At 51.7% G+C, this 20797-nt stretch overlaps 1 protein-coding gene across 9 annotated transcripts; it reads left to right on the top strand.

The window, feature by feature from the left end:
* Positions 1-361: 361 nt before the first annotated feature.
* On the top strand, positions 362-18895 carry ctbp1l (C-terminal binding protein 1-like). Of its 9 annotated transcripts, none has more exons than XM_030368774.1 (11): positions 362-478; positions 1557-1612; positions 1828-1974; positions 6673-6827; positions 7470-7614; positions 8756-8962; positions 10275-10489; positions 12088-12218; positions 12451-12578; positions 13328-13448; positions 14874-18895. In XM_030368774.1, the coding sequence occupies exons 3-11, from the start codon at positions 1917-1919 to the stop codon at positions 15043-15045; spliced, it is 1332 nt and encodes a 443-aa protein (XP_030224634.1). In that variant the 5' UTR covers positions 362-478; positions 1557-1612; positions 1828-1916; the 3' UTR covers positions 15046-18895. The 9 variants fall into 9 exon arrangements, with proteins under 9 accessions (XP_030224634.1, XP_030224635.1, XP_030224636.1 ...); XM_030368775.1 differs by having other exon boundaries at positions 367-580; XM_030368776.1 differs by lacking the exon at positions 362-478 and adding an exon at positions 689-840.
* Positions 18896-20797: the final 1902 nt, after the last annotated feature.

Here is a 20797-nt window from a genome sequence, read left to right as displayed (position 1 = left end):
TTTTTATATACATTAATAGTGACATCTAGTGGTACAATTCTGCGTAGGTCGGATTTGCCAAAAAGTATCCAGTGTTGCAGACTCAACTACAACTTGCAGACAGCGTCTTTCTCAAACTTGTGCAATGTGTCTTGTCGAGGCCTTGTCGCCTGAACGTTAGATTTAAAGTTAAATCGACCCCATGCATGAACACAAACCGGTTCATCCATTGCACCCCAAGATGAAAACTTTGCTAGAATCATTAAACTAGGCGTAAAGGACATCACACCGGCCCTTGTACTTCAGATCCCTGTCAGAGACGCTGCTCCGCCGTGAAGGCGGGGGCGCTCCTTCCAATCCTCGACCGCCTCTCCTCGAACCGGGTGACCTCCCTTCACACAAACGACTTCCTCTATTTTTATTTCATGGCGATCGGGAGAGAGGGAACACCGCCGACGCACGCACACTGTTTCAGCACTCCTCAAAGAGTTGAATCGGGGTAAATAATCCACTATTACCGCATGATCCGGTGACTCGGGCTCACGAATGCCACTCGCCGACACCCGCCTAGAAAGGTTTCCAACGTGCCCCCGTTGTTTGAGTGAGTCTAACACGTTAACGCAGGGTATAAATTAACATTGTAGCGCCACACTCACAGCGCTGATAACAACTCGGACGGAGACGAGGCTCCCGTTAGCCTGTCGCTCACACACACACTCACACACACGCACACACACACACTCAGACACACATACACACGCACGGGCATGCTAGCTCACGTTAGCTAACCGTTAGCCGGGGTGCAAACGCTTCACTGGCTTCTGTTGATTACAATAAAACGAGAGGTGCTGTTACTTGCTGGTGGGTGTCCCCAGGGGTTTATTGCTGTGTCGTGCTGCGGGGTGGTGATCATTAACCCTGGGGTGTTGGGAGAGCCAGCTTTAGCCTCAGCGTTAGCCTAAGCGTTAGCTCCATGCTCTGTGTAAAAAAGTTTAACAACTTAATGCTAACAACACGTCTGAAAGGAGTTTGAGGTTGATTCGGGTCCGAACTGATGCATAGTGGTGTGGTATTTGGATTCCGTGTGGGAAACCCTGGTTATCGGCGTACTTGGTACTTTTTTTTCCCGGGTTATTAGTTTTTTTTTTACACACAGGTTTTAGCCTTCGCGCTACTAAGTTTTGGAGCTAACGCTAGCCCGTTTAGCTTCGTTGCAGACTAACGGGTGCATCGCTCAACAGTCGTAGTTTTTTAGTTTGTTTTTAACTAAAGTTAAAGTAAGTTGAGCTGTGTTTGATTTGTGTGTCCGTTATTTATGCTGTTGTGCGTTATTGGATGGTGATCGTCAGCGATGTTCCGCCAACTTTGTATTCATGTTTTTCTATTACGGTGAAGTGGGGCTGTGAGCGGCTTTAACTCCGCCAGGACATGCATACTAACGTTACTTCTGTTTAAAGTTGAATAAAGTAACGAATACGGGGTAGATGTGGATACTATTATGTATTTAAGCAACAACCGCTTCCTAGATTGTATCTTTGACCAAATGATCACTTTATTTCCATAATTTCTGTTACCAGGGCAAACTGGACTGTAAGCTCCTTGGCACAGGGACATTTCCAGGACTGTTTTGCTGGTAAGTCCGAGTGGTCTAAGAAGTATGCATAGGTGGGCACTTCTTATGGATTCTTACTGAAAGTCTCTAGTTAATAGCATGGTGTGTCTGTGAGGGTGTGCAGATAATGTGGTTTTCATATTCATGTTCTTGTCAATTTGGAAACAAAAGATAATGTTGTTGCTGCAAACTGGAATTTGCGTATCTAAGTATCTCATTGTTTCGTTCGTTTTCAGGTGTAGTTTAGCGGACCGCATTGGAGTTGCCTATCTTGGATTTGGATTTGTCCTATTCTGCTGTGTCCTGGGTTAAGACTATATAGTCTATGGCTCTGATGGACAAACACAAAGTGAAGCGCCAGAGACTGGACCGTATCTGTGAGGGTGAGTTTTCTCAATCTCTCAACAGAAAAATGTGTAGTACTCCATAGAAGCACAGTCAATGCAATGTTTATTATATGGTATAAAACAGCTATGCATATTGGATACAATGTTTATGATATAGTACTGAATAGTTATAAACAGTGTTTGGTCATGGTCCAATCATTGTACAGATACATTTTTTTATCCATTTATTTTTATGCATTTATGTAAAACGTCTTGGAGGAAACATTTAGAAATTCCACCTATTGCACTTAAATAAGCTATTTCTTGAGAACCATACAGTGTGGCATATAATCTTGCTTTAGGATATCTGTTAATGGTGAATGGGTGGCACAAAAAAGCCGAACGCCATATAATAATGATGAGTGAAGTTCTTTTAGACACGTGAACTTCATTAAGGCCATTTATCTCCCATATACAATGTCCCCATTTACAACATAAGCTGAGGTTTGCAGAACACTTTACCCAATTTCCACGAGCACAGAAGGGAGACTGCACATTTGACATTATACAGCACACATTGGACAGCAAATTAACTACAGCACCAGCTAAGACGACCACTTGCTATGCTTGCTGACCTATTAAACCCAATTTAAAGGAAATATGAACATTTTAAAGCATTGCTTTTTCTGGCATGTCACAACAGTTGATTCTGCAATGCAAGCGACCCCCAGAATGTATTTTTCCCTAGGAAAATTATATAGACTAGCATATATATTTTTATTTATTGAGTTATTACTCAAGCTACCTCAAATAAATAGAATGCCTGTACTTTTCATTCAACTATTTTTTATATCTATGGAATAACCTATGTTCGATTAATTGCAAAAATGTTGAATTTGTATTCATCATGCAACAGTCTGCGTTTTAGCTCTATGAAAACCTCAGTGGTGGCAGTATGTTCTATTTTAATTCTGTTGTACCATACCAAACCACATCAAAATCATGTTTCCTAAACAGCGTTGAGACTTGGAAGTGTTGTTTGTGGACCGTACGCCCGAGCGGCTGTAATCAGAGAGACTAATCGGTGGGCTGGTCCACTGGGGGCGCATGCTTTGTTTTATCACCAGGCAACTACCTGTGTGTGATGCCTGTGTGCCTCCCGTGGTTTACATGTCTCCCTCAAAGCAATATTGGGTAGATCGCAATAACTAAAATACAATTGAGTGTTGGATAAATGTATAGTGAGTTTTTAATTGTGTTCCTTGTCTCGTCAATATTGAATTAGACATTTAATTACAGACTTGCATGTGTGCAGAATGCCTCTGTTAGCCTCCTGCTCTGGGGACAGGATACGGGATGCCGTTTGTTGTGAAGCGTGACGTATCTAACCGTTCCTTAACAGGCAGGCTCAAATTGGGATGAATGGTGCTGCCACAGCCCTGTAGTCTATGTGATGTTATAGACTAATAATGAGCGGTTTGTCGGGGGTGGGTGTGGTTGTTAGGCTGGGGGTGTGGCGGCGGACGGCTCGGGTCAAGTTAAAGAAATAAGAATCATTTTGAGTAAAGTATTTAATACGTCTGGCCCGTACAGCATGCTGCAACTGTTTTAAATGTGTTTTGTGTTCTTATAATTCCCTTGAGTACCCATTACGCTGCCAAAGAACTCAATGTAATGCCCCAATCCCATTGTGATGTTAGAAATAATACTTCATTTCTGATCGCACATGCCCTTTGTCTAGGTCAGATTTTTTTTTTTTCAGTGAAATGCCGTAGGAACATACACAAGATAATCAATAATTAAGATCAGCATGGAATAGCATTATTTTTTTGTGGTGGAATCGTCGCATATGTATGCACTCCCAACTCTTTAATAGGTCCAAACGTTCCTTTAATTGCAGAGTGGTAGTGGTATGCTATGTCGGCTGCCTTGTGTTGAGAGGCTATGCACCGGGCTCCGTCTGCCAAGAAACACGAAGTCAGAGCACCCTGATCGACCCGTGTTGCTGATATTTATCACTGCGAGGCCCTCCACGTGTAGACCCCCACCCCCCCCCCCCCCCCATGTTATCCATTGACGTGTGTTGTGATACATTAAGCAGTCATTTATTCAGAGGATGCAGGATTATATTGGGGCGCTAGTAACCGCATCATTATCTACACGGCCTGCCGGGGAATCCTTAATATGTCACGGCCACAGTTTTCAATCCGAGCAAGAACCGGGATTTATTTGAGTAAAATGTAATTCTTGCTGGTAACGCTTGTTAAAAAAAAAAATCGGTCTTTCGATACCAAAAAAAAAATTGTAAAAAAAAAAAAAATCCACTCAAAGACGGCAGGTATTTTATTGCCCCCCCAAAAAAATCAATGTTAAAAGTGTGTTTGAAGTGGTGTGGCTCGGGCATAATGGAGAACTAAAATGGAGGGAACGTTCGGGGAGTCTCTGGAGACGAGCTGGAGGGAGAGGAAGAGGTGAAGGGTCGTGGCCGCAGCTACAGGGAAACAGGCCAGCTGTCTCTTTAAAAAACGACAACAGCCAAACCGCCCTCGCTCGCAGACTGGTTATGCTAATGAGGTTATTGCTGGTTGGCTGGCCTTCAATGGAGGACCCTGTGATTGGAGGCTGGCTCTGGGGGAGGGGCTGGGTGTGGATGACAGCTGGGATCCAGCCAGCCAAGAACAGTCTGACAGAGAGAGGGGGGAAAAAAAGAACGATAGAGGGAGAGCAAGGCCACAGAGAGAGTGAGAGAGAGAGAGAGAGAGAGGAAGACAGGCCGACTGACTTCATAATGCAAGGTTCGGTGCTTGTATGTTTTTAAAATGTGTCTTTGAAGCTATGTTTGTACAGCGATCGGCTGTGGGCGTAGGGCAGCGGCCGTGTGTGCAGTTTCCTTTTTCTGCTCGCTGCGTTTGTGCGTGTGTGTGTGTGTGCGTGTGTCGATGTAGCCGTTAAAAAGGAATTGAATTACTGTGCGTGTCTGGGTGGAGTACTGCTGCTTGCTGCATTATCATCATTCCCTGCCCCTCCCCCTCCTTCTTCCTTTCTGCCTTTTGCTTTCTCCCCCTCGCCCGCTCGCTCTCTCTTATTCCTCCCACCATGGCTGGAGGAAGAGAGGGGAGGAGGGAGGCAGCGGGCGGTGGGTGGGAGAATGAATGAATCACTGAATGAATAGCATTGTGTGCGCCGCCATGCTTGTGCTTTGTAGGCCTCAAATATGTCGGCGTCTTTCACTCGGGCTCTCTGTGCGTATGCCTACTTGGATATTTCCAGGGCTCGTATCATTTTTTCCGGCGGTGGTTTCCTTTGTCTGGCCGTGTGTGCCGAGCCCGGTGGTTCAGCGTAGGGAGTGTTCATTAAACAAAGCTCTCCCAGACCGAGTCTCCTGGTGCTAGCTATGACTTGCCCCAACAAACGGAGTGCACCGTATTGTTCATCTACGCCACGGTAACGGGCCAGTGGGCGTGCTGCTGTGTGCGAGTGTGTTGCTCTGCCTTTCTTACCTCGCACGGTTTGTGTGTGTGTGTGTGTGGCGGTGTGCATTTTTAAGTGTTCTTACGTCAGAGGAAGTATTCACAAATATTTGTTTTCCCCCCCCCTGCTGCCCTCCCTCGGGCCAGCTCTGCTCCTTCCTCCTCCCCTTTACCACGGTTACCTCTGGCTCCTCGTCCACGCAAAGCACCCCCCCCCAGACGTAGCAGTAGGACATTTTCTTACATCGGTTGTGCTTTGCCACACCATGCCCCAGCGAGTCCAAAACGCGCCGATCTCTTTTTAAAGGATTTGAGTGTTTCTCTGTCCACTGGCCGCCTCAGATTAACGATTAACTTGGCCGCGATGCGTGCCCAAAAACGTCCGTCTTTCGGTAATGCTGTGATTCGGTATGTCGTCACCGTCTCTAGCTGATCGCACACATGTGCTGCACAGAGGGATGTACCACTGCAGCTGCCGACGCTGTGTGTGTGTGTGTGTGTGTGATTGATTGTGTGTGCGTGCACCTGGTTTTGTTTTGTTTTTTTCTACGGGGAGTGGGTTGTTTTGAGGGTCTGTCTGTGTGTGGGGGGGGGGGTATATGTGAGAATTTGGGTCATGACTCAGACTGCCGTGAACCAACACCACCACCACCACCGTGACATTTTCTGTGCACCCCTCCCCCGTTCCTCACACTCCACCCCCTCCCCGACCCTCCCCCACCCTCCCCCACTCCCCCCCGCGCCCCACTCACACACGGTGACTCGGCCAGGTTTCTCTTTCTTCCTGTGCTGACTCTACTTCTGCGTGCCGTCATGGTTCTTGCTCTCGTCTAAATCTCTCACGGCCACGCTTGCACTACGCCATAGTATGCAAGCCTAGGCGCTAGATGCCAGGAAGCCGTCGCCCCCCCCACACACACACACTTGCAGACGCCATCGCAGATTCAGTTACAGCACTGCATTAATGCTACCATAGAGGGACCACCGCCAGATGCACACACACTCACCCAGGGTTTTACCTTATTAGTTATCAAAGCAGTTATTGCATGTTAGGTATTGGGCAGAATTGGGTTGCTCTGAATGGTCTGTGTCCTCCGTGTGGCCGTTGGTGTTGTGGGGGGGTTACCCATAAGGCTCAGGGCCTCCCTGGTCCAGACAGATATGGAGACGGATAACGGGCCTTGCAATGTGTGCCCTGGTCTTTGAGGTATTTTTCGCGTGTTGTTGATAAGGCGTCTCGGGCGCGTCACCACGGCTCCTAACCGCCCCCCCCCTGCCCCCCCAGGCATCCGCCCCCCTATCCTGAACGGGCCCATGCACCCCCGGCCGCTGGTGGCGCTGCTGGACGGGCGGGACTGCACGGTGGAGATGCCCATCCTGAAGGACGTGGCCACGGTGGCCTTCTGCGACGCCCAGTCCACGCAGGAGATCCACGAGAAGGTGAGCGCTGCTCAGCGCCCCAGTGAGCGCTGCTCAGCTCCCCAGTGAGCGCTCTGGGGCGCTCCCCAGTGAGCGCTCTGGGGCGCTGTTCAGACCTGTCCCCTGGATTACCTGGAGAGCGTTTAAATGCCACTTTTGACTGGGCCCGCAAAGGCCAACCATGACGGCTGAGTCCCCGTCTGGGAGTGAACTGTTTGACCTGCCTTTATTTAAACCGCCTGTTGAATAGTTAACCGTTTGATTGTAGCAATGTACACTCGCGTCAAAGCGTTTTAAATAGGATTTTAATGTTATGTATGGACATCATTTCGGTACCTCATTTCATAAGACTATTGATCCGTTTAGTGCATCATAATTAAGCCTATTTTTGGTAGGTTTCTAGCGATCATTGCTATTTTTTCCAAATGTGTTTCCTTAGAATTTATTTATAGCTTGTTTACGAAGCAAAAGAAAACGAGTTGATCTTTCCTGGAGGCTGTCAATCTAATTTGGTCCCGCCTTAGTCTATTACCGTAACAAAGTCAGTATTATAACCCACGACATGACTCCAAACACACACCAATAGCTCCTCGTGTACCGGTGCTTCTATCAAATGAATTCTACAACGTGTGTGTGTGTGTGTGTGTGTGTGTGTCCCTCCAGGTGCTGAACGAGGCAGTGGGCGCCCTCCTGTACCACACCATCACCCTGTCCAGAGACGACCTGGACAAGTTCAAAGGCCTGCGCGTCATCGTGCGCATCGGCTCTGGCTTCGACAACGTGGACATCAAAGCGGCCGCTGAGCTCGGTGAGGGCGCCGTCCCCCCCCCACACACACACGGGGGGCCCCTGACTGGGGTCCTAGTGTCTGTTATCACCCCCCCCCCCCCCCCCCCCCCCCCTTCCAGTGGGGTATTCTGATGGAGGCATCATGGGGGGATCAGTTGTATGCAGAGGTTGTGATGGATGGTTTTCCTGTCATGTCCTGGAAAGCGTGTTTCCACACTACGACCTGGGCATATCAACACATTGAATCAATGCAGACCTCTAGAAGTGAACATTTTTAGAGGCATACCATACAGATCATTTAGGGTTAGGCATCTCGCTAAGGGATGACTAAATCGGTAGACTGCGAATATTGAGGTTTACACCCACAACCGTTTGGCTTGGAGTAATCCACCCTAACCAGTAGATTACTGTTCCTCATACTGACCGGGTACAACATGGCTCTCTAGAGACCAATGGAAGTTTCATTCAAGGAAAGCCCCTCTTTTACCACCAGCTGTGAGTGATTAACACTACAAGCAGCTTCAAAATCTGCCCTGTGACCTGGTGACCTCAGAAGTCCTCGTGTCCACCCAGATGACTCCTGGTTCGACCGGCCTATCCAGTGGACTGTAGCAAATGGAAGGGCTTATCTATCCATCTTACATCGGGGGGGGGGGGGGGACACTGCAACATGTGAAGTCACAGGCCAGGCCAGGGCAGATTATGAAACCTCTTGTAGTCACCATCACACCTGGTGATATGGTAGGTGCTCTTTAACACTGCTGTAGGGAAGATTTGGGAGTTGCAAAACAAAATAGCAAGGTAGAGCAGAAGAGGGCAAGATTTTGAAACTAGACCCCCTAAAACAGTTCCCCAGCCTCCGTGCTCCCCTCCTCCCTACGTTTCGACGCCAGTGAAACGTCTTTCAAGTGTTTCACGGACCTGTGATTGACATTCATCATGGATTCTCTGAACCAATCAGTGAAAACGTGTCCGAATGGGCCGGTAATGAGCCGGGAGTGGTCTAGAATCTAAACTACCTCAAACAGGCAGGCGGAGGCAGCCTGAAACAGATATCCACACAACGCACCCCTCCCTCTACTGTCTGACGGACGGCTCCATCACGAGCTCGGGGTCCTCCCAGCAGCCCCCTGAAGCCTGCCTCTCCCCCCCCCCTCCAGGCATCGCCGTGTGCAACGTGCCGGCGTCCTCTGTGGAGGAGACGGCGGACACGTCGCTGTGTCTGATCCTCAACCTGTACCGGCGGGTCACCTGGATGCACCAGGCGCTGCGTGAGGGCACCCGCGCCGCCAGCGTGGAGCAGATCCGCGAGGTGGCCGGTGGCGCCGCACGCATCCGAGGGGAGACGCTGGGCATCATCGGACTGGGTGAGTCACGACTACTGGTTATAGAGCACATTGAACCGAACAGGGTGGACCCAAAGGGCTTAACACACAAGACGCTGACAATAGTACAACAGCTATAATAATGTATCATGGAGACATCAGGGGGAGAAAGGAAAAGATGGTAGATGAAGCCTTGGGAGTCTTAAAGTTGGACTTAAAGCAGTCAATGGTGGGAGAGGACTTAATATATAAAGGAAGGGCATCCAGAGTTTGAGGGCAACCACAGAAGGCCCCATCACCCTTGGTTTTAAGGCGTGTATTGGGGATACTGGGTGCTGACTATCCCCAATCTTCACTCTGAAGGTTCTGTGAGGAAGACCTAATTGACCTTGGAGCGCGGTAGGGGATTAATAGGTCACCTGTATACCTCGGTGCCATACCAGTGAGGGACTAAAGAGTGCCTGGTGATGTTAGTGCTGTTCTATGAACATCCTTACTGTGCTGGAGCTGATATATGGCTGTTTCTCTTTCTAAAGACAAATGTTTTCGGATAAAAGCGTCCGCTAAATGCCCTGAATGGACACGGTACCGCTGGGAATTTTTCGGTACCTCACGATTTTAATCCTTGCTTCCTTCCTTGATTCTTGGGGACACTATTCGATTTAAAAGTGATTCTTGTTCAGTAAATGGGGGTTCTTATTTCAGGATCTACTCCATTCCGCTGTCAGTCAAATTATGGCATAAAAGTCTAATTATTCTGTGGGTTTTATATTTGACGAAGTCATATCAACTGACGGTAATACTGTTGACACTCAAATGCAAACCTAAACCATGAAGCATCGATTTAATCTATTTTTGGAAATTCGCAATCATAGTAGATCAAACCAAATTTGATTCTTACGTAAATGAATTATCTTCCTCCACTCTAGAGAGTGAACGCTGAGGGAAGTGCACTTTGACACTCAAAGTGCACCTCCCTCCTTAGTCCGATGCTTTCCTCTGAAGCGTTTGATGTCGAGTGAGCGTCAGTTAGGAGCTGGTAGGGGACAGGCGTCCTGTTTCACCCCGCTGTCACACCTGCTCCCACCTGTGACTAGTGACTAGGCTAAGATACGCTGCTCAAATGCATTTAGGACTGCAAAGACGAGAAAACATGTATCCATAGATCCACGAATCCAGAGTGGGCCGAGTGCGACTTCCCCCCCCCCCAGCCACAGCCCCAAGTGGTTCCTCAATCTCCTCTTGTGTTCTTCATGCTTTGGTGACCCCAACACTATTAAGTACTCTCCTTGGTCCCTGCCCCTCCTCTTTTCGTCCTGCCCCTCCCCTTTCTCCTTGGCCCCTCCCCTCCCAGGTCGCGTGGGCCAGGCGGTGGCCCTCCGCGCCAAGGCCTTTGGCTTCGGGGTGATCTTCTACGACCCCTACCTGCCCGACGGCGTGGAGCGCTCCCTGGGCCTGCAGCGCATGGCCACCCTGCAGGACCTGCTCATTCACTCGGACTGCGTCTCCCTGCACTGCAGCCTCAACGAGCACAACCACCACCTCATCAACGACTTCACCATCAAACAGGTGAGAGAGCCCCCCCCACCTCACCGTCACACAGGTGAGAGAGCCCCCCCCACCTCACCGTCACACAGGTGAGAGAGCCCCCCCCCACCTCACCGTCACACAGGTGAGAGAGCCCCCCCCACCCCCACCTCACCGTCACACAGGTGAGAGAGCCCCCCCCCCCCTCACCGTCACACAGGTGAGAGAGCCCCCCCCACCTCACCGTCACACAGGTGAGAGAGCCCCCCCCCACCTCACCGTCACACAGGTGAGAGAGCCCCCCCCACCCCCACCTCACCGTCACACAGGTGAGAGAGCCCCCCCCACCCCCACCTCACCGTCACACAGGTGAGAGAGCCCCCCCCACCTCACCGTCACACAGGTGAGAGAGCCCCCCCCCCCCCACCTCACCGTCACACAGGTGAGAGAGCCCCCCCCACCTCACCGTCACACAGGTGAGAGAGCCCCCCCCCACCTCACCGTCACACAGGTGAGAGAGCCCCCCCCACCTCACCGTCACACAGGTGAGAGAGCCCCCCCCTACCTCACCGTCACACAGGTGAGAGAGCCCCCCCCACCTCACCGTCACACAGGTGAGAGAGCCCCCCCCACCTCACCGTCACACAGGTGAGAGAGCCCCCCCCCACCTCACCGTCACACAGGTGAGAGAGCCCCCCCCCCCCCCCCCTCACCGTCACACAGGTGAGAGAGCCCCCCCCCACCTCACCGTCACACAGGTGAGAGAGCCCCCCCCACCTCACCGTCACACAGGTGAGAGAGCCCCCCCCCACCTCACCGTCACACAGGTGAGAGAGCCCCCCCCACCTCACCGTCACACAGGTGAGAGAGCCCCCCCCCACCTCACCGTCACACAGGTGAGAGAGCCCCCCCCCACCTCACCGTCACACAGGTGAGAGAGCCCCCCCCCCCACCTCACCGTCACACAGGTGAGAGAGCCCCCCCCCACCTCACCGTCACACAGGTGAGAGAGCCCCCCCCACCCCCACCTCACCGTCACACAGGTGAGAGAGCCCCCCCCCACCTCACCGTCACACAGGTGAGAGAGCCCCCCCCCACCTCACCGTCACACAGGTGAGAGAGCCCCCCCCACCCCCACCTCACCGTCACACAGGTGGTTGCATTGGGCCCCCGGTGGCTCACCTGGGGTCTCACTGGGCAGAGAGCAAACCATTAGGGCCCAGTTCTTCCGGCAGCGTCCCGGGTTAGATTCCAGCCGTTGGTCCCTTGCTGTTTGTCCTCCCCTCTGTGTCTCCTATTCCTTCCTCTCTAACTCTCAATGAATGAACTCTGTTATGAATAAAGCATAATAATGCAAAAAGAAAACAGTTGCATAGCTTAAATTATGATGAGAAGATAAAATCCTAGATTGATCAATTGGATACATTTGTTAAATGACGTTAATACAATCCAGTCGATCACCTTAATCCGGGAAACGGTGTGATTGTAGGTATCACCTAGACCGAACATACCGATTCAGTCCTTTCCATAAGGCCTCTCCTGCCGTTGAGACCGTTGAATGGTTTGCCCGTCTCAGTGTGTCTGGTTGCATCACGCTCCCTCCCCCTAACCTCAACGCGGGCTCTGCCTCGGTGCTGCAGATGCGTCAGGGGGCCTTCCTGGTGAACACGTCCAGAGGAGGGCTGGTGGACGAGAAGGCGCTGGCCCAGGCCCTGAAGGAGGGCCGGATACGAGGGGCCGCCCTGGACGTCCATGAGACGGAGCCCTTCAGGTACCTCCAGCCGGCACCTCACCCATGATGCACTCTGTTTTATCAAGTCACTGGAAGGGGAAGCTACTGCAATGTAATTGTTTAATGATATTAATCTGGTGGGACTGATGATAAAGCTAATATAAATGAAGTTAGGCCTTGTTATGTTAATATTTGATTGGGTGGAAGTCGTTGAGCCACACACAGCCCCTCACCGTCCCTCGCCGTCCCTCACCGCCCTCCGTCCCTGCAGCTTCTCGACAGGCCCGCTGAAGGACGCCCCCAACCTGATCTGCACCCCCCACACGTCCTGGTACAGCGAGCAGGCCTCGGTGGAGGCCCGCGAGGAGGCAGCCCGGGAGGTGCGCCGGGCCATCACCGGTAAGACCCCCCAGCTCCGCCTGAACACCCTGTCAGCCCAGGCTGCTCTCCGGGGACGTGAGGGCCTTGTGAGGGCCCTGAGCCACAGCATTAGCGTAGCCTCTTCGTTAGCATAGCCTCTTCGTTAGCATAGCCTCTTCGTTAGCATAGCCTCATCGTTAGCATAGCCTCGTAGTCCAGAGCGCCGTAGCCCTCGTGTGGCTCATGAGGTAGAGCTGGTCGGCTGGGGACCGGAAGGTTGCTGGTTCGATCCCCGGCTCCTCCTAGCTCTGTGTTGAGGTGTCCCTGAGCGAGACGCCTCACCCTGACTCCTCCTGACCAGCTGGCTGTCGCCCTGTGGGGCTGACTCCGCCGTCGGTGGGTGGATGTGTGCACGAATGGTCGACTGTGAGGCAGTATTGTGAAGGGCTTTGAGAGGCCACTGGTTAGAGAAGCGTTGTATAAATACAGTCCATTAACCGTTTATTGTTGAGCTGCGCTGAGCCAGCGTCGTTAGCGTAGCCACAATGCCTAGCCACAACGTTAGCATAGCCGTTAGCTTAACCACATTTTTAGCGTAGCAACAACGCCCAGTCACAACGTAAGCATAGCCACTACGTTAGCTTAGGCACATTGTTAGCTTAGCCACAACGTTAGCTTAGCCACAACGTTAGCTTAGCCACAACGTTCGCTTAGCCACAACGTTAGCGTAGCCTCGTTGAACCGAAGGCCGGGTCCCTGAGCGCCGCCTCTTCCCCTCCCGCCCGCAGGCCGCATCCCCGACAGCCTGAAGAACTGCGTGAACAAGGAGTACCTGATGGCCGCCTCGCAGTGGCCCAGCATGGAGGCCGCCGCCGTGCACCCGGAGCTCAACGGAGCCGCGGCCTACAGGTACGCCCGGAGCCCGGACCGCCTGCATGCCGCGCCGCCCCCCGACGTGTTCCAACAGCAGTGAGGACCGCTAGCAGCGCTAACTGAACAAGAGGTCCGCTCGGCTTGCTAACTGCCCCCTAGCAGCACACACCTCCCCCGCCCCCGTCGGCGGGGGCGGGGGAGGACTGCCCCCTATGTGGGCGTCTTAATCTATTCATAACGGAGGGGGTATCTCAGCGCTACCTTCTCTTAGATGGTACTTTCTTCCCTCTGAAGACACTCGGCTGTCTGACTCCTCCGCTCCGACGGAGCTGCTTATCGCGGTGTAACACGGCTATGCGTCGGTCGTGTGTTTGTGAGGATGTTCAGAGTTGTCTTAAGTCTCGGCACCGCAGGACATTAATAATTATGCTGACTCAAAGGGACAGCACAGCCCCCGTCCCGTCCCTCTGTGATAGCGTGTCTCTCTCCCGCCCGTCCGTGTTGTGGGATACCGTGGTCAGATTTCGACACGGCCGTAGGAACTCAAAGCTTCATTATGCAGGTAGGATGTCTAAACTAAAACCAAGACGCTCACGTCTTTGTCAGACTGACTCCCACTGCCAGTCGGTGCTGCTGATGTAAGCTCGTCCTGCACACGCTGGTTGACTAGTGTCCAGGTGGTTTGTCCGTGTCCAGTGGGTAGAGGGCGGTCGAACGGCGCTCTGAGCTCTCGGTGAACTCTGCATGGCTCCACTGTGGAGGAAGGAAGCCTTGACCACAGCTGTCTCTGACGGACGCAGCGTCGAGGGAGGGCAGACTAGACGGGGACTGTAGAGAGCGTATTACAATAGCACTGATTTTCCTTTTAGAAGCATATTAGCCCTCACCAATGTACCCATGTCCCATTACCCGTCGATGTAACCCTAGCGGTCCCTGTGTTTATTAGTGTATGCATGTAGTTGTAGGTAGTACTAGAAGTGGTTGGAGCAATGAAAAGTGGTTGCTCATTTAACAGCTATTGCTTACGCTTTACACTTAATAGTGTCGGCTTTCTCATGCCAGCGGGGTTGCTGTGACAAGCGACCATCATATACTGTGACAGTACATTGATATGGTAATGAAAGCACCACATTCTTGTTGATGGCAAACATAGAAGCCTTTTTTTTATTTTCGCAAAATATCTTAATGTAATTTAAAGCATGTGACAAGACAGATTTTTGATTAACCTGTGTCTTCAATGAGAAGTTCAAATCCTGTAACATCTCTTCCTCTGTCTTTCCATCTGTCTGTCTCTTTGTCTGTCTGTCTGTCTGTCTCTCTCTCTGTCTCTCTCTGTCTCTCTCTCTCTCTCTCTCTCTCTCTCTCTCTCTCTCTCTCTCTCTCTCTCTCTCTCTCTCTGTCTCTGTCTCTGTCTCTGTCTCTCTGTGTCTCCCTCTCTCTCTCTCTCCCTCTGTGTCTCAGATTTCCTCCGGGTCTGATCAGCGTTGCGGGGGCCGGGGTGGGGGTGGAGGGTCTAGTCCAGGGCTCCCTGGCCCACGGCATCGCCCCAGTCTCCCACCCCCCCCACGCCCCCTCCCCAGGGCAGCCCACTAAGGCCGAGGCCGACAACAGAGAAAACCCCTCCGACCAATAGCCCCCTCCGCCGCGTCAACACATTCCGTTGCCCCTGGAAACCAGCCCCCCCCCCCACCCTGAGCCACGCCCCCCCATGCCAAGCCCTGCCCCCCCTCCCCCCCACCACAACACCTTCCATCTACATCAGCAGCCCCTCCATCCAGTACATTGACATTGGTGGCACTGGTTGGATACAATTGGAAATGCACCATCCCCACCAAATCCCAGTTCCTCCGAAGCCGTGGCCCCGCCCACATCCCCTCCCCTCCGTGACCTCACGTCCTGTCCCTCCTCCTCTCCCCCCCTCCCCCCCTCCCCCAACCATCCAGCCAGCCCTTCATCAGTCCTTCACAACGTCAGCAATAACTCTTTCTCAAGGATGATTGGATTGGTGTGTTTCCTTTTTAGTCTGCTGGAGATGTTTTAATCGGGAGAGGAGCCTTTCCTTCCTCCTGTCGATCTTTCATGGTTCTTGCTGTTCGGTCTGTTTTTTTTTTTTTTTTTTCAGTATTTTTTTTTTTTGTACAAATAGCATTTCTGAAGGTTTTCCTGGGCCGCGCCCGGCTCCACGCCTCTATTAGCTGAAGGCTGGGGGGGAAGGCCCGCTCTGTCTGTCTGTGTCTGTCTGTCTGTCTGTCTGTCTGTCTGTCTGTCTGTCTGTCTGTCTGTCTGTCTGTCTGTCTGTGTGTGTGTGTGTGTGTGTGTGCGTGTGTGTGCACGTTCATGGGTAATGTTACTGCCATTTATTTTCTCTTTCATTTATTCGCCCCCAATCTTTGCTTTTGTTCTCTCCCTTCCCGCCATGCGGGGGCGAGTGCGCGTGTGTGTGTGTGTGTGCGCGTCAGACACCTGCCGGTACACACACACACACACACACACACACACACACACACACACACACACACACACACACACACCCCCCCTCCACACAGAGCTGTGCCCCCCCCTCTGAGGTCCCTCTGATTGGTCCCCCCATGCCACTGTGATTCTTGCTATCATATATGTTATCATCGAGCCCCCCCCCCCCCCTCTCCCGACGGTCCTAAATCAGACTTTTCCCGGTGTTTACGGGGTGAGCGTCGCCCCTCACGCCGCGCAGCGCCTCCCCTGCCCCGTTGTTTACAAGACCAGCCACCGGGGGGCGCACGTCCACCGGGGGGCCACCGGGGGGCGCACGGCCACCGGGGGGCCACCGGGGGGCGCACGGCCACCGGGGGGCCACCGGGGGGCGCACGGCCACCGGGGGGCCACCGGGGGGCAGCACCTGAGCAGGCAGAGCCAGGTCCGAGGTCCGAACGGGCTCCCAGGGGCCCCCCCGACCCGCTATAACCGCTTCCTTCGTTTCCCCCCTAACCCCCCGCCACACCCCACATATCGGCTGGGCGGTGACCTCTGACCTCTACCAGCCCTCAAAAAAAGATTAAAAAGGCTGTTACTGACTGTATCGCGTCTTCTGTGTGTGTGTGTGCGTGCACGTCTTGTGTGTGCGTGCACGTGCTGTGTGCACGCAGGCTTCCTCGCCCTGTCTGGATAACAAGGTTGTCTTTCCAAAGGACCCCCCCCCAGGAGCCACTCATCGCCCCCCCCCACCCCTATCTAGTACCTCAGTAACAGATATTGAATGTACCATGCATACCCATTTCTTCCTTTTCTATGTGTATCCATATATAGACCTATCTATATATGGATATATGAATCATCTTAACCGGAATGGTTCTAGAAGAGCAGTAGCATTGGTCATCCATCTAAAGAGTAAAGATGAGCAGGTTGATGGTAAAGGCTCCCCTGAATCGGACCGTGTGGGGCGCGGCGCGTGGGTCCCCTGAAGTAATTATGGTTTAAAAATAAATAAGAACATGGCTCCTGTTTTCTGTTTCTGTACGTTGTTGTAAATGAGCACAAATGCGTTGGGACGATGTTCCCACACTCAGCTGATATCAACACGTCTCCACAGCCGGGGGGAAACCGGGGAAAAGAAAAAAGGACAAAAAAAAGAGAAGGCTGTGAGGATGTGTGTGGATGCGGTCTGCTAGCTGTCGTATAAAGAGCTCTAGGGTTAGACGCTGATCTCCTTCTGTTGGCTCGGCTCCTGTCATTGCCCCATGCCGCTCTAGTGCATGTGAGTTGTATTTTCTGTAGGGCAGAGGCTGTTTGCTTAATGAAATCGGTGTACCTTCGTCGTCTCCCCCCCCTGCCCTCCCAGCCAGTGTTTGAGTCCCCCTCTTATCGCCATGCTGTGATGGTGAGTCCCAGTGATGTATAGTTTTCCCTCAGAGTCTATGAGTGACATGGAGGGGCGTCTGTGTCCTGAGATTTTAGACTCCCATGTCATGTGATGAGTATATATTTTTAAAAATAACTCCCATATAGTTTGGAATATGCGCATAATAGTAATCTTAAATTTGCTGTTGACTATGATAACGTTTTTTTTTTTTTCAGTTTCAGCAGTGCACTGTGTTTATGAAATCCATTTTACTTATATTGTAGACGTTTGTTTTTTTGTATTTGCTTTTGGGTTCCACATGTTGACCTTTGGGTTTCAAATGTTGACCTTTGGGTTCCACATGTTGACCTTTGGGTTCCACATGTTGACCTTTGGGTTCCACATGTTGACCTTTGGGTTCCACATGTTGACCTTTGGGTTCCACATGTTGACCTTTGGGTTCCACATGTTGACCTTTGGGTTCCACATGTTGTACTGAGACATTTCAGAGGAATAAGATCTCTCCCTGTGATACTTTTATTTTCTCCCCCCCCCCCCCCCTCCCTTCTCAGTTTGTCTGTTGGTTTTCCTTTTTAATATATAAATATATATATCCTAGCGTAGCTGCCCTATCCAGACGCTATTCTCTGGGCCTTATCCTTCCCTGTTAGCGTAGCTACGATAGCATGTCGCCATGGAAACACTCACTGCCTTAAAACAGTTGACCAGAGTAGGCTGGGCCAAGTAAGGAGACGCAGTCAGTCAGTCAGTCAGTCACGAGGTGTTCGGACCCACGGACGCCTCCCGGCCCCCCCCCCCCCCCCCCCCACCCCACCACCCGCCAACACATCCAGACGGACAGTTACATTTGACTTTGGGGAGGCGGGGGCTGCAGACCCACCCCAACACCGTGGGTCTGAGGACAGGTGGAGGGGGCTGTGTAGACGCTATCTTGGACCCCCCCCCTCCCCCTCACCATGCCAACTCCCAGCGGTGGCGGGCTGTGCTATCCCGATACCGCAACCCCCCCCGGCCCCGCCCTCAGGGGGGGGCCGGCCACACCTCGTGTAGAAAAGAGCGGAAACACAATAATGAATTGGACAGAATTGGTCACTTTCTCTCTATCTCTCTCTCAGGGTTCAAATGCACACATACCCCCCCCCAGTCACACCCACCCCCCTTATCTCCCCGCAGTCCGCCCTCAGAATGTAGACCTGCTCCCCCCCCCACACAGCCCCCCTGCACAGTGAGTTTTGTATGTTAAAGGTCTTTTTAGGTTTAGTTTTATTTTATTTTTTCTTATCTTTTTTTTTTTTCTTCCCTCCCGTTTTTCTTTCGCACTGAAGTCTAACCATCTTAACAAAGAATGCGTGATTGAGTGAATGTTTATCGTGACTGTATTGTCGAAATTGGGAAATGTATTTCTACAACATGTGAACATGTCCCCCCCCCCCCCCTTCCCCTCACTCTTGTTGTGAATTAATTGATTTTCTTTTTTCTTTCACCAGATTGCAAAAACCACAAAAGCGATTAAAATTTGTCCTGTATCTAGACTCTTAAGCTTTATTTTTGTTTTGTTTACTTTTTTATTAGAAACAATCATGTTTGTGATGGTAACTTCCGATGGTAAACTCCACACCGTATTTTAATAAAATCCTAAAAAATAGCCCTTTCTCTCGTGGTTTCTTCCTCTCGGGCTGCTCGTGTTTCCATCCTGCTCCGATGAGGCGGTTCCTGGGTGTTCTGCCATTTTTTTGTTTTTGATTACTCTTGGCCAGTCTCGAATGCGGGGAAGTTTCCAAACACTTAACCAACAACAAATTGTTGACATCTGCCATCTTTGTGTTTATGGTCTCAGACCCGCAGGGCGAGAAATAAATAGTGGGGAATACCAGCCTCAAAGTGGTACCACATGCACTGAGCTCACAGGGTCCGAGTGTGGGCTCTGAATCGGGTTCAGGGTCCAGGTGTGGCCTCTGAATCGGGTTCAGGGTCCGAGTGTGGACTCTGAATCGGGTTCAGGGTCCGAGTGTGGGCTCTGAACCGGGTTCAGGGTCCAAGTGTGGACTCTGAACCAGGGTTCTGGGTCTGGAGCATGTGGTCTTCATGGGGGGGCGATCCCTGGGCAGAAGTCTGGGTTGAAGACCCCCACAGGCTCAGGAGAGATGAGGTCTATGAAGGTCTTCGGCTTTGTACATTTCCAAAGCCCTGCCCTTAATTAAAACCAAATTGGATCTTTAATGTCAAAGACGTTCTACATTTTGATTCTAGATTGGTTTTACTGCCTCATCAGGCGGTACATCTCCCCCCCCCCCCCCCCCACCAGATCTGGACAGAACCTTGGTGGGGGGGTTTCAAGCGAGGGAGAAGCCGATTGCGCAATAGCAGCTCTGTTGGCATTGAGGAGGCCCCGAGCCCGCAAAAAGAGTTCGCCAGACCTCTCCTGTTTCCTCCAGATACTCACACCTGTGTGTGTGTGTGTGTGTGTGTGTGTGTGTGTGGGGGGGGGGGGGGGGCATACCGCGCCCCACTCAGACCCTCTCCGAGGCCCCCGGCCGCACTCTGACCCTCGTAGCCCACATGGTCGTCTTTATTGAGACGGGTTGCTACTGCACTCCAGGGAGTCCTGAAGGGTTCCCGGCACTCACGGACTACTTAGGGAATGGATCAGATCCTGGCACACAACGACCAGCGATATAAACCTGGGCCTTGAGCCCACAGATACATACTGACGCTGGTTCGAGACCCACTTCTATAGCGTCAACACACTGTTGGCCATTGATTTGTGCGCTGCTGTGTGAAATGGGTTCATCTAGACGGAAATGGAAAAGATGAGGGCTCGGGTTCGACAGGAGAGGAAGAGCTGGGCTATTTATGTGTGTGAAGGAGATGCCATGCATGTTAAGGCTGCTCCCGTGTTATGCTTCAGTCCCTGGAGGGATAGCCCAGGCCGCCGACGAAGACATCTCAGTCGTGAACCAAGTGAACAAATATTTACCCGTGGGTCTCCTACCTCGGCATGGAAAATCCGGCGATGAGACCTGGTTGATGACTCATCGCCCATCAGTGTAAACTCTGGTCCTGTAATCCTGATAAATCAAACTTATTTTGATGTGGATTAGCCCTAATAAATGACGGCATGAGCTTAACATTTCTGGTATGAAATCAACAGCTTCCCAGCATCGATCCAGCTGCCGTCGCTTGCTGTATTTCATACCATCCATTGAACTTCAGCGTCTGTTTTCTCCTGAAAGGCGGGCCAGCGTCCTCCTGCAGTATTAGTACTGGGTACTAGTCCTCCTGCAGTATTAGTACTGGGTACTGGTCCTCCTGCAGTATTAAGTACTGGGTACTAGTCCTCCTGCAGTATTAGTACTGGGTACTAGTCCTCCTGCAGTATTAGTACTGGGTACTAGTCCTCCTGCAGTATTAAGTACTGGGTACTAGTCCTCCTGCAGTATTAAGTACTGGGTACTAGTCCTCCTGCAGTATTAAGTACTGGGTACTAGTCCTCCTGCAGTATTAAGTACTGGGTACTAGTCCTCCTGAAGCAGCTGGGAGGACACCA

This window comes from Gadus morhua, chromosome 10, assembly GCF_902167405.1.
Source record: "Gadus morhua chromosome 10, gadMor3.0, whole genome shotgun sequence".
Taxonomy (NCBI): domain Eukaryota; kingdom Metazoa; phylum Chordata; class Actinopteri; order Gadiformes; family Gadidae; genus Gadus; species Gadus morhua.
This window is presented reverse-complemented; position numbering and strand designations above follow the sequence as displayed.